This window comes from Hippopotamus amphibius, chromosome 2 (genome assembly GCF_030028045.1).
Source record: "Hippopotamus amphibius kiboko isolate mHipAmp2 chromosome 2, mHipAmp2.hap2, whole genome shotgun sequence".
NCBI lineage: Eukaryota > Metazoa > Chordata > Mammalia > Artiodactyla > Hippopotamidae > Hippopotamus > Hippopotamus amphibius.
Window position 1 is genome coordinate 183,969,431 of NC_080187.1, and position 13,068 is coordinate 183,982,498.

Sequence of the window (13,068 nt, forward strand, 5' to 3'; positions counted from 1 at the left end):
CCCACCCCATAATTCTTCGATGGTGGAATGATATTTGTCATGGGCTTTGGATCTTATAAAAACACACCCCCAGAGTCTGCCTGCTCAGCAGGGGACTTGGCGCAGACAAGAAGAGAGACACCTCTTTCCTTGTTTGTAGTCTGTGTTGGTTTATTTATGGGGCTTTTGCTGCCTCTGGGATCGCTCCGCGGGGAGCTAGCCATTTCCCTGAGGAAGCAGGCCTGAGAGGTGGGGGAAGCCCTGGGCCGGGGCAGGGGGTTCAGCCAGGGGAGGGAGCTTGGGGACCCAGCACCCGCTGCAGCCGCCTGTGCTTCCCGGGGCCAGGTGCCTGTGAAGCCCCCGCTGGAACTCAGCCTGACCCTTCCCACACAGGCACCATGTTCCGCAAGAAAAAAAAGAAACGCCCTGAGATCTCAGCCCCACAGAACTTCCAGCACCGCGTCCACACCTCCTTCGACCCCAAAGAAGGCAAGTTCGTGGGCCTCCCCCCACAGTGGCAGAACATCCTGGACACACTGCGGCGACCCAAGCCCGTGGTGGACCCTTCACGCATCACCCGGGTGCAGCTCCAGCCCATGAAGGTGAGGCGGGAGGCAGAGCCAGGAAGAGCGGAGGGGTAGGGTTCAGGACATCCCCTCTGCAGAGGGCTGCCGGCAAGACCACACAGGCACCTGAAGAACCACCCGGTCACCAGCTATCAATTAGCCACGCTGTTTTCATTCCCTGCTCGTCAGCCTCTCTTTCTCTCCCTGGGTGACCCGGGGAGGAGGAACCTGGGGAGTCCCTCTCCACAGGGTGGTAGGGTTGCCAGATTTAGCAAATAAAAATACAGGATGCCCAATAAAATTTGAGTTTCAGATAATGAATGATCTTTAAATATGTCCCACGCAAAATTTGGGCCTGCAGCCACTGTGGGGCTGGGGACTCTCGCAGACCAGGGGGATTGAGTTGTGTGGGTCTGGAGGGGTTGATCCAAGAGCCTGACAGGGGTTGGGCTCAGGGCCCTGTCAGGGTTTGGAGTCCCCCCAGCTCCCCAAGCTCAGCTGCCCACACGATTAGTCACGCTGGATTGAACGCCATAGTTACTCACCTGCCTGCCCTGCTAGACGGCAAGCCCACGAAAATAAGTCTTCTCCCTGTGTCCCTACCCAGGCACAGGCCTCGCCTGCTGTGGGCCCTGCTAAGGGACTGGAAACGTAAGAATAGATGCAGCAAGCGAGGTCTGTGGGTGTTCCCTCCCAAGGCCCACTTTGGAGGCTCCCTGACCTGGCCCCCACCCAGCACCCCCTCCCTGCATGAGTCGGAGGCTCACCGCGCTCTCCCCCCTCTCCTGCAGACAGTGGTGCGGGGCAGTGCGGTGCCCACAGACGGCTACATCTCCGGGCTGCTCAATGATATCCAGAAGTTGTCGGTCATCAGCTCCAACACCCTGCGCGGCCGCAGCCCCACCCGTCGGCGGCGGGCACAGTCCCTGGGGCTGCTGGGGGACGAGCGGTGGGCCGCTGACCCGGACACGTACCTGCAGAGCCCCCAGTCTGAGCGCAGCGACCCCCACGGCCTCTACCTCCGCTGCAACGGGGGCGCCCCGGCAGGACGCAGGCAGGTGCCGTGGCCCGAGCTGCAGAGCCCGCGGGTCCTGCCCAATGGGCTGGCCGCCAAGGCACACTCCCTGGGCCCCACTGAGTTCCAGGGTGCCACGCAGCGCTGCCTGCAGCTGGGCGCCTGCCTGCAGAGCTCCCCAACCGGCACCTCACCCCCGACGGCCACGGGCAGGCGTGGGACCAAGACTGCCGGGCACGGCTCCGAGGAGGCCCGGCCACGGTCCTGCCTGCTGGGCTCGGCGGCAGGCAGGCCGGGCGGGGAGGGCAGCCCCAGCCCTAAGACCCAGGAGAGCAGCCTGAAGCGCCGGCTGTTCCGAAGCATGTTCCTGTCTGCTCCCGCCGCCCCTCCGAGCGGTGGCAAGCCTGGCCCTCCACCACAGAGCAAGGTAGGTCGGGCCGGGGTCCCCTCTGGGGCCACTCTCAACAGGGCAGGGAGCCTGGCCCGGCAACACCCGCCCTGCCCTGCCGGCCTGCACACTTCCGCCACTGTCAGGTGGGGGAGAGCGGGAGGGAAACCGGGCCTCCGCCGAGGGTCTGCCCGGACCCCGCTGATGACCCACCCGAAGCCCTCGTCCTCCCGAGGCTTAGCGTGTGTGAGTCAGATGCTGCAAGCCAGGTCATTTTCCGGGGGCCTCTGAGGGGCCACGGTGAGCCCCGGCTGACACGCCTGCCCTCTGGCGTGTGTCCAGGCAGACCACATGGGGAGGCGCCCCCGAAGAAGCAGGGCCTTTCACGACACGCTCAGACCCTCCCCCGCCCTCAGCGCCCAGCAACCCCCAGCCAGGCCTCCGCAGAGGTAGGCACCCCAGCACTGGCGGGCAGGGTCTCTCTGACTCCCTTTTCTGATTGTTTTTCTGTCTGGATTCCCCACTCGTCCCAGGGCTCCCCCGAGGTCATGGACAGCCTCCCTGCTCTGCCTCTCCCATAGGCTCATGTTACCCCTTCTCTGGTGAGGGTTCTTTCCTTCCTTCCTCCCTCCCTTCCTTCCTTCTCTCCCTCCCTTTTTCTAGTGGTTCTTGCTTTAACATTCCTGTAATTGTTTGTTCTCATACTGTGTACCATATGAAAAGCTAGAGGACTGAATTTGCCTGGGTCTGGGAGCAGAAGGAGAGCTGACTTTTGGCATGTGTGACAGCCTCAAATGTATATATTTTTCTTGTAAAAAAGGAAACAGTGAAGGGAGCCCTAATGGTGACCTTTCTTGGCAGGCAGAAGAGAATATTTTTGCTCCTTACATGCCCTATGACATCCCGTCCTTGGTGACAGTAACACCCTTTCCCATTTGGCAGATGAGACGACTGACTCTGAGAGCGCAAAACGACCCCCAGGTGTCGTGAATGAGTCAGCCGAAGGGGTGGGCAGGGGAGGCTCTTTCAGAAGACATCTTTTAGCTCCTTCCTGAGGGTCAGGCAGAAATAAGTTTAGGCTGCAGCCCAAGGGTTGTAAGTCACGCCTAAGAAACAACCACTGACAATGAGTGATGGAGTCCTGCCTGCCAGGATTGCGCCAGTGTGTCCAGCCGGATCCTGGAGGGGGGTGGGGGGTTGAGGGGTGGCCCGGACCCTCCACCCCATCTAAGTCACTGCCAGCCCGAGAAACCCAGAGAAGGTGCTGGGCTTTGCGCCCTCCAGCCCGCACTGGGACAAAGGAGGGTAGGCTGGGATCCCTCATGGGTTGGGGGTTCAAGGGAGGAACAGATGAGATGTGACTTGATATGTCCATGAGAAAACATGAGTGCCTGTGAGCTGAAGGGTCTCTGGAAGCCTGTGCCCCTGGGGAGACATTCCCCAGAAAACTAAGGTGGGAGCAGGACGTGCACTGCCCGGGTGGGGGACGGTTTCAGGGATTTGGAGAAAGGGGGTGTCCATACTGGCATGCATGGTCCTGGGCTTCTGCCAGCACCCCGTGGCAGGAGGGCAGACCATACCCTATCCCTACACGCTTCCCCGAGCATCTACCATGGGTCGCTGCTGCAGGGTGTGCGGGGTTCTCCCCTGCACCCACGGAGGCAGGTGGTGCTCATCCAGGGCTCAGAAACACCACAGTTCCAAACCCAGGGGAGTGGGTTCCTTCTCGGCCCTCTGGGCACACCTTTCTAGATAGATGTTCTCAACCAGGCCTCTAAAAGACAGGGCTGAGACTCCCCCGATCCCCTCTGGGCCAGGGCTCCTCAACCCTGATGGTCCAAACTATTGATGTTTGGACCAGATAATCCTTTGTTGTAGGGGCTCTTCTGTGTGTTGAAGGATATTTAGAAGCATCTCTGGCCTCTATCCACCAGATGCTAGTAGCACCCCTCAGATGGGACCACCCCAAATCCCTCCAGACATTGCCAAATATTCCTTGAGGGAAAAAATTCACCCCCAGTTGAGAACCAATGCTCTCAACAAATTACCGTATGCTTGGGAAGCATTCAGTTTCCCCCTCCTCCCCCAGGGCTCTGGGCCCGGGAAACCCCCAGACCAAGCCAGCAGCCAGCCCTCTGCACTCAGTACATCCCAGAGGTTGGCTCTGGACACTAAAGCAGCAGTTCATGCGCAAGTGCCCTGGGAGGGCAGGCCACCAATGGCCACAGCATACCAGGCATGGCTGCAGGAGGGTCTGTGACCCTAGAACTCTTATACTCAGCCCCAGGCAGCTTGGCCTGCAGTCACTCGCTTTGGCTAAAGAGCAAAAGGAGACCTCAAGTGGGGACAGAGAGGCCAAAGAAGTAAGACAGGAGCTTGGGGGATTTAGAAGTGGTCCCACTTAGCAGCAGAAAGGCCATATCAGAAAGCCCTCAACAATCAGCAAACCTTGGCTAAGCACCTACTGTGTACCACGTACTCCGTTATATGCCAAGGATCCCCAATAGGACCACTGCGTAGGGGCCAGAGGTTAGGCTGACCAGGGCTGAAGTCTGGCCTTGTCCCTTACTGCTTAGTGACTCTAGGCAAGTGCACTTAACTTCCCTGAGCCTGTTTCCTCATCTGCAAATGTGGATAATAATATTACCCTTGGGCTAATAAAACAATCCACAGGGCTATGAGAATTAAACAAGATAATGCATCTAAGGCCCTTGTCAGAGTGGTAAGCCCTCAGTAGAATAGCTTTATTATCTTTTTTTTTCTGTTGTATTTATTTATTATTTTTTGGGGGGTACACCAAGTTCAATCATCTGTTTTTATACACATATCCCCATATTCCCTCCCTCCCTCAACTCCCCCCCACCCTCCCTCATATTATTTCTTAAATATTATGAAATGTCCTCTGCCTGTGGGCACGACCAGAACAGCCTCCTGAGCCCACAGCTGGAGAGCCTGGCCCTGCCACCATAGCCCAGGAAGGAACATGAGGCATCATTTTAACTCCACGTACAGCTCTTCTTTCTAGTGGCTTCTTGCGCAAGAAGAGGCCTCAGTCACACAAGTAACTCCAGAATTAATCCAGAGCCCTTATAATTAATTCCACCTTTTGTCCTCCTTGCCCTTTCTTGGAGTGCTTTAACACGTTTCATCTGGTCTTTTCTTGTGGGCACGTTAAGTAAAAGTTCCCTCCTTGTGGAGACAGGCAGAAAGGCCTGCAAAGGGACACTTGGGACCAGAGCCTGCTGAGGTGAAGACCGAGCCTGGCCCTACCACCCCGTGTCCTGTGTCCCCTGTCCCAGGCCACGTCGGTGCTGGCCTCTCCACTGGGTCCATCTGCTGCTACCATCCACCCGCTGCAGCCTCAGCCCCTGAGTTCAGCCAGCACCTGCAGCAGGGTCTCCACAGGGGCGCCGACAGCAGAGGGAGAGAGAACCCCCCTCCTCAGCAGCTCCACATGGCTTGTCCCCACCCTCCCCACATCCACTCATTCGCAGAGCAGAGAGCTCGTGCAGGAGGCCGGGAGGCCAGAGGGAGAGGGAAATTGTTTTACTGCCTTCCTTAGAAATCCAGGGTGAAGGGAGGTCAGGGGCCGTGAGAGTAACCTCGAGGGCAGGTTTAGGAGCTTTTTGGATCCCCAAGCTCTGCCCAGCCCCACACAGATGCTCAGAGAGCACGTTTTCTGTGTTAGGTCTATGCCTCACAGGCCAGCAGGCAGCCTTTTTACAGAGCCTTGGGGGCTGTTACCAGCTGACATCTCATGGTCCTTCTGCTCCTGGTTGTAGCCTCACAGCCTTGGTGGGGGGCCAGGTTCCCCAAGGCCATGGAATCACAGAGCTTCTCAAATTGTGGTCCAAGGTTCCTTTCACACCAAAACCCAGGAGCCTTATTAAAATGCAGAGTCCCTGCCCTAGGGACCTACTGAAGCCATCTCCAAGGCCTGGGAATCTGCATTTTATCCAGCTCCCCAGATCACTGTGCCGTCATAGAAAAGAAGGGCCTCTCTGGGGCTCAGAGAGGGGGGATGGCCTAAGATTCATCTCAAGTCAGAGCAGAGCAGGCCTGGATCCCAGGTCCTGACCCCCCGACTGTAGGTCCCACTGCTCTACCACAGTGGGGTAGGGAAGGAGGGGTGAGGGTCGGGTGCTGGTGGGGATGGAGTCGTCACAGCAGCCCTGGGAGCTTTTCCTGGCTCCTTCACCAGGAAGGCTGAGCTCCAGCACGGCCATCAGAGGCTGGAGCGCGCTCAGCTGGCCCACGGGACTGGAGGTGGCAGAGCCCGCCGCGGCGCGGCTCTCCGCCCGGCAGAGGCACCACGCGTACGCTTGATGCTAGGCAAGGCCGGGGACTGGGGTGAGGGCCCTGAAGTCGAGGCGGAGGGGGTGCTGAAGAGATTGAAAAGGCTCTGGGTGAGCCTGGTAGGGCCCAAGGCCCAGATTCAAGCAGCCCAGCCCAAGCTGAGCGCTTGAGTAAATTCCCTGGAAGCTGGTTCAGTTTCAAGGCTGAGGACCAGCACCCTCTGGGCAGCCAGACAACCGCCTGCGGGAAGGCCTCTCGGCAGCTCCTCCGGTGTCCCCCGTTAGGTCACGTGTGGGCCCTCCCCACGTGCCCCTTTTAATCACACAAAGCCTCGGAGGAGTTCTGTTGCACTTCCCCAGCTCCTTGGGGAAAACCCAAGGAGGGGACCCTTTCTTGCTGGGGCTGCCAGGAGGGCTGGGCCCGGAAAGGCAAGGAGCTTCCAGGGCTGGGCCTGAGCAAGGCTCACTGGGGGCCCAGCCTGCCACTCAGTTCCACCTTCCCTTGCTCCCTCCCTCCCCGCCAGAGACCGGAAAGACAGGTGCCCTGCCTTCTCTTCCTTGTTGGGGGTCATCAGCTAGGAGTTCCAGGTAGCAAATGGAGGGGCTGCTCTGGGGAGCCCTTAGGGAAGCCCCTCGCCCCGGCCCCAAGGCTTGGGTTTGGCTCCCCTCCTGACTCCAGATCTCTCTAGCACCAGATCCCCAGCCCCGGGGACACCTGGGGACCGCCCCCCGATGGTAACATGGCTCTGTGGTCCTCTGTTGGGGGTGTCATCTCGTCGCACAGGCACGCAGACTCCCCGTTGTCAGGAACAAGCCGGACGATCAGACGGCGGCCGTGGATTCGCCTCCCTGCCCCGGAGTCAGTCACAGCTGCCTCGCTGCCCCTCACCCCGTGCCCAGGGCCTCTTCTGCCCACATGGGCCCTTGGGTGGGGGAGCCGTGGTTGCGAATGCCTCTGACCCAGATCCCCTGTGCGGCCCCGCAGCACAGAGGCAAGATTGCCTCCTGTGGCCTCCCTGGGGTCTGGCCATCAATCACCCGAGGAGGAATTACCCAGCCCGGGACACCCCAGGGACGCAGCTTTGTCTTCGCAGTTGGGACTGTGTGGATATGAAGAGCTGGTGTTTTGTCTGCTCACCTGGGAACACTAGGGGATGGCTTCTCAAGCAGGACCGTGGTTTGGCTTCAGTTCTATCTGAAAATCTTTGCTTGCGGCACCTCCCACATTCATCGGATCCCCTGCCTGACCCTGCCCATGTCCAGAGGTCACGGCAGCCACCCCGTGCCTCTGGGAAGGGTACTCTAAATGCTCCCACAGCCAAACCCCTTTCTGTCTCTTCCTTTCTCCCTGCAGCCCAGCTCGTCTTTCAGACTGCTGCAGAGAGACTGCTCCCCAAGCCTGGTGGCCAAGGCCCAGTCCTTGCCCTCAGACCAGCCCGCGGCGACCTTCAGCCCTCTGACCGCCTCGGATACCAGCAGCCCCCAGACGTCCCTCCGCACAGCCCTAGCTGCCGGCCCTCCTCCAGGCCGCTCTTCCCCAGCGGGCTCCCCCCGCACCCGGCATGCCCAGATCAGCACCAGCAACTTGTACCTGCCCCAGGACCCCGCAGTGGCCAAGGGTGCCCTGGCTGGCGAGGACACGGGCGTTGTGACGCACGAGCAGTTCAAGGCTGCACTCAGGATGGTGGTGGACCAGGGTGACCCCCGGCTACTGCTGGACAGCTACGTGAAGATTGGCGAGGGCTCCACGGGCATCGTCTGTCTGGCCCGGGAGAAGCACTCAGGCCGCCAGGTGGCCGTCAAGATGATGGACCTCAGGAAGCAGCAGCGCAGGGAGCTGCTCTTTAATGAGGTGGGAGGAGAGGGCGTGGTGGGGCATTTGGGACGGGCATCGGCGGTGGAAGCCGACTGGATGTCTGCAAGCAGGGGCGGTGGGGAGGGTACCCGGTACTCAGGCGTCCCCTCCTGCCCCCAGGTGGTGATCATGCGGGACTACCAGCACCTCAACGTGGTGGAGATGTACAAGAGCTACCTGGTGGGCGAGGAGCTGTGGGTGCTCATGGAGTTCCTGCAGGGTGGGGCCCTCACGGACATCGTCTCCCAAGTCAGGTGGGCCGCCGGGAGGCCTGGGTCCCAGCGCTGACTGCCCCCACCGCTGCCCTGGCAGGGGTATTGGGCGGCCTCAGGCCCAGATGATTGGGGTGCCTGCTGCACTGTCCTGAGCCGCCCACCCCACTCCCATCTGTCTGGGTTAACAGACCAAGGGGTCTCAGGGGAGTGGGGCAGACACTAGGCCTCCAGCCTCGGCCCAGGCCCATTTCCACCAGGGCTCTGGCCTGACGGGGCTCCCGCACACACTGCCTAGGAGCTGTGGGGCCCGGTACCAGGGGCACCTGCTCTGCCCAGCCCATCTGCCCTGCAGCCCTGCCAAAGCTAACATGCTGTCCTGCTGTTGGCCCTGCCTTTCCTGTCCAGGCTGAATGAGGAGCAGATCGCCACTGTGTGCGAGGCCGTGCTGCAGGCCCTGGCTTACCTGCATGCCCAGGGTGTCATCCACCGGGACATCAAGAGCGACTCCATCCTGCTGACCCTGGATGGCAGGGTAGGGCCGGGGCACACCCACGACCCCACGTCACGGCTCCACCTCCTAGTTCATCACTCACTCCCCTTTCTCCCTCTCACCCCGACCCCAGGTGAAACTCTCAGACTTCGGATTCTGTGCACAGATCAGCAAAGATGTCCCTAAGAGGAAGTCCCTGGTGGGAACCCCCTACTGGATGGCTCCTGAAGTGATCTCCAGGTGTCTGTATGCGACCGAGGTAACCGCTCCCTGCATCCCCCAGTCCTCCCGGAGGAGGCTTAGGAACACATAGCTCTTCTACTTGTGGTCCCCTCCAGAGCCCCCCACCAAAAATAGCCCCGGTTGTCATGTTCCCACTTAGTCAATACCCTACCCCACTATGCATTGCCCCCTGCCCCCTCTTGGTTGGGTCCTCTCTGGCCTGTGACTTTGCTGTCACAAAGTGGTCCCCAAAGTGCTCTCCCCAAGCTCAAGGGCAGGCTGGGGTATGGCCAGGCTTCCCCATGTGTGATGGCATTTCTAAGAGAGTGTCTGACAGCTGTGTCTTTGCAGTCAGTGGTCACTCATGCAGGAATTAACTGACCATAGGGAATGTGGCCAAGGAGACCAGCTCCCCGCAGAAACATGGGACCTGCTGCTCACCTCCCCCTGCAGCACGTTGCTTACCAAGGGGCCAGACTCTGGCCAGTAGAGTCAGGGACATTCTCCTCCTGCAGGTGGATATCTGGTCTCTGGGCATCATGGTGATTGAGATGGTGGATGGAGAGCCACCCTACTTCAGTGACTCCCCAGTGCAAGCCATGAAGAGGCTCCGGGACAGTCCCCCACCCAAGCTGAGGAACTCTCACAAGGTCAGTCAGTACACAAGGTATGACCCTGCAGGCTCCATTCTTCCTGAGGCTTCAAGGATCAGAGTCTGGACTTTCAGGCCCAGCCTCTCCCTTCCACAGAAACCAGAGAACCCAGGCTCCCAGAAAAGGCTCCTCTTTCTCCACATAGATCCCGCACCTTGGTGTAGAACCTAGTCACAAACTCCCATGGTCACTCCAGCAAGTTTCCACCTGCAGGCAACTGACAGGAGCCTGAAGGGAAAGCAAGGCTGGCAGGAATCCCTGATGTCCTGGGAAAGAATCTAGAGACGCTAACTGAGCAGGAACCCCTCCACCCCATCTGTCAGGGGAGGCATACCAAGGCACAGTGTTCCCAGTCCACCACAGAGAACTGGCTTGCCCTCCATCAATGTACAACCACACCTGAGCCAGCTTTTCCCTTAAAACCAGTGTGTGTGCGTGTGTGTGTGTGTGTGTGTGTGTGTGTGTGTGTAACACTTTTCTGCCAAATCCACCCAAATCCACAGTCCTTACCTCTGGGCACCCCCTGCTGATGGCCAGCTCAGCACAGGGCTGCAAAATGGCACTGCCATCTGGTGGCCAGAGTGAGAAATGTCCCAGAGGGTTAAAGCTCAGTCCCTAAATGCAAAATAGTTCTGTAGGCCAGCTGGATGGGAGGACAGGCAGGAAACACTTGCTAAGACAACTGGTCCTTGGAGCCCACACTACTGACCTCTCGACTAGCAGATATTTCTAATTGGCTAATTCCCCAGAGGATGCAACCTTCTGTAACAGCCTAAGACTCAGCCTTATCTCAAGATGTTGACTCAGAATGCACCAAGATAAGCCCTTGACTTAGACTCTAAGACTTAGAGCAATAAAGGAATCTTCCTTTTCAGGTCCCACTTTGTTCTTTTCTATTTTTCAAAACACTTCTTCCTCCCTGACCTCTTTTTTTTATCTTCACTAAAGCCCTCTGTGGCAGACAGAGAAAGCACATTTTATCATTAGCCCATTTTACAGATGAGAAAACTGAGAAACAGCATGGTAGATGGGCTGTATTTGGAGCCCAGCTCCCCAGCTCTCCAGGTATCCTAATTAATTCCATTGCTCAGGAGCGCCCATAGGTGAACTGGCCACTTTTCCTGGACTGATGCTGACTTTCTTTAACTACCTGATAACCCAGGAAGTACTGAGTCCCCCCCCACACAAACACGGGGAGAAACCCAGAAGTAAGAAACAAGAGCCTTTAAGACTTTTAAATGACAGTGGGGCCAGGCAGATTGGGTCACCCCAAAGTGGCTGCACACTGTGGCTTCCTCTCACGGTCCTGCCTGCACAGGTCTCCCCAGTGCTGCGAGACTTCTTGGATCGGATGCTGGTGCGGGACCCCCAGGAGAGAGCCACGGCCCAGGAGCTCCTGGACCACCCCTTCCTGCTGCAGACGGGGCTGCCCGAGTGCCTGGTGCCCCTGATCCAGCTCTACCGCAAGCAGACCTCCACCTGCTGAGCCCGACCCCAGAGTGCACCTGCCACCTGTGCCCACAGGCAGGGGACACTAGGCCACCAGCTTGCCAACAGGGCCTGCCTGCCTGCCTGCCTCATTCTCTCAGTATTCTCTCCAAAGATTGAATGTGAAGCCCCAACCCTGCCCTCCTGCCCCTCAGCCCACTGGGCCAGGCCGGACCTGCCCCTCGGTCATTTTCCCTCCCAAGAGTCCCCAGTTGCGTTTGGGATGATGGAGACCCCTTCTGCAGGATGACGCTTTGTTATTTGCACAGGGATATTTGTATGAAACATGGAGACCAGCGCTTCTGGCCACTGTGGCCAACACAGCAGAAAGGGCTGCTGCGTTTGTTTTTTTAAGTAGCTGTACACAAGCATCCCAGGTCACCCAAGAGGCAGACTCCTGGTCTTCATCAGGATGCTTGCTGTTCTCAGCTCCAATTCCAAACCCTGGGGTCTGAGAGGGCCACAGGGAAGGTATTTATTGCCTGAATCTGTCTTCCTCCCTTGTGTCTTACTCCCTAAAGGCACAGTCCCACCTGTACCTGCTTCCCGACCCACTTGTGCTGACAACACTCTCCCTGCACAGCCCACGCCTGACTGTGAACAGTCTGCTCAGAGGCCATGGTGAGGGGGGTAGTTTTCTGGGTGAAAGAGGACGAAGGCAGCTGGTGGTAAAGGTGTTCTCACTTTACAGGATGCGTGTGCGTGCACGTGTGTGTGTGTAGGAAGGTCACCTATGACTGTCTTCGGTTAGGCTTCTCCATCTTCTCTCCCACTGAGTTCTGCTCTGAAGGTGACCTGCTTTCTTGGCCTGGCTTCCCACCTCTCAAGTCCTGGGTTTCTACCTGACCAGTGAAGAGGTGTGTGTTGAGTTGAACACATCCTGGGGGCTTGGCAGTTTCTCCGGTACTGTGGAGTCTGAGAGCCATGGATCAGAATGGTGAGGGAACAAAGTTGTTTTACCTGCGAGTTTCATCTCAACAACCAGGTCATCAGGGACCCAGCTCTTCTTTTGTGTGCTTGGGGTACCCATTCTTTTGAAAATCCTGGTCTGGGGGAGGTGAACCAGCTCTGGGGTTCCATCATGTCCCTGGAATGGGTACCCCATTTGTGCAAACCACCTGCCCCTAGCAGCCTCCTCAGACACCTGTCTCTCTGTCCTCCTCCCCTCCCCACCTTCAGGGCTGATGTGAGACAGGGAATCCCAGGGAAGAACTCCAGGTGTCTGGACCCTATCTAGATAATATTTTTAGATTCCTCTGTTCCTAGTGGCCTGCTTTGGGGCAAAAAAAACAAAAAAAACAAAAAACGAGGACTTTTTTAAGGGTCAGAGTTTTAAAAACAAAAGCATCTTCCCTTTTGTGAATTGTTTGCACTTGTGCCTGTTTTAAATTAAACTGAGTGTTCAAAACCTCTGGCCTTCCTGTTGTCTCTGGGAGTGAAGCCAGCTGTCTTCAAGCTGGACACACTGCAGTGGGTGTCTGGGGTGGCCCTCCCTCCTCCCTGATGTGAGCTCCCCAATGGTCATTCTGATCCACAGAAAATCCAACTCCCTGGTGGCATGTGGGCCTGAAATGAGGGCAGAGAGGGAGAGAAACAGGAAGTGAAAGCCTCTTGGGACTGAAAGAGCTGAGAAATAGGGCTCCTTCCCAGGGGAAAAGAACCCAACCCTGAAAGCCAGGGCCATGCTTTCTGGCGCCACAGGGGCTCTGGGGAAGCCACTGGGGCTGATGACCACTTTCCGTGGCAGCATCTCTCTTCCCCCATTTGCTCCTGCACCCGCAAAGTCAAAGGCTGCTCTCCTCAAGCTGTCCATAGTAAGTGGCCTGGAACTGCTTCCGGTGAGAAAGCAGTCTCTGTTTCCTTTCTCATAACAGAGGGAGACTGTGAGGAGCTGTCAAAGAT

At 58.0% G+C, this 13,068-nt stretch overlaps 1 protein-coding gene across 5 annotated transcripts in view; it reads left to right on the top strand.

Moving 5' to 3' along the window:
- Positions 1 to 12,574, top strand: part of PAK6 (p21 (RAC1) activated kinase 6) — a 34,031-nt gene extending 21,457 nt beyond the window's left edge. For 4 of the 5 annotated variants that reach the window (XM_057722032.1, XM_057722029.1, XM_057722030.1 and 1 more), the window contains 8 exons: positions 373 to 581; positions 1,337 to 1,987; positions 7,598 to 8,095; positions 8,219 to 8,352; positions 8,719 to 8,845; positions 8,937 to 9,062; positions 9,541 to 9,675; positions 10,997 to 12,568. In XM_057722032.1, the coding sequence (XP_057578015.1) occupies positions 378 to 581; positions 1,337 to 1,987; positions 7,598 to 8,095; positions 8,219 to 8,352; positions 8,719 to 8,845; positions 8,937 to 9,062; positions 9,541 to 9,675; positions 10,997 to 11,164 (2,043 nt within the window). In that variant the 5' untranslated portion in view covers positions 373 to 377 and the 3' untranslated portion in view covers positions 11,165 to 12,568. Of the gene's footprint in view, positions 1 to 372; positions 582 to 1,336; positions 1,988 to 7,597; positions 8,096 to 8,218; positions 8,353 to 8,718; positions 8,846 to 8,936; positions 9,063 to 9,540; positions 9,676 to 10,996 lie in introns of all 5 variants that reach the window. The other variant, XM_057722031.1, reaches the window with a different exon arrangement.
- The last annotated feature ends 494 nt before the right edge of the window (positions 12,575 to 13,068 follow it).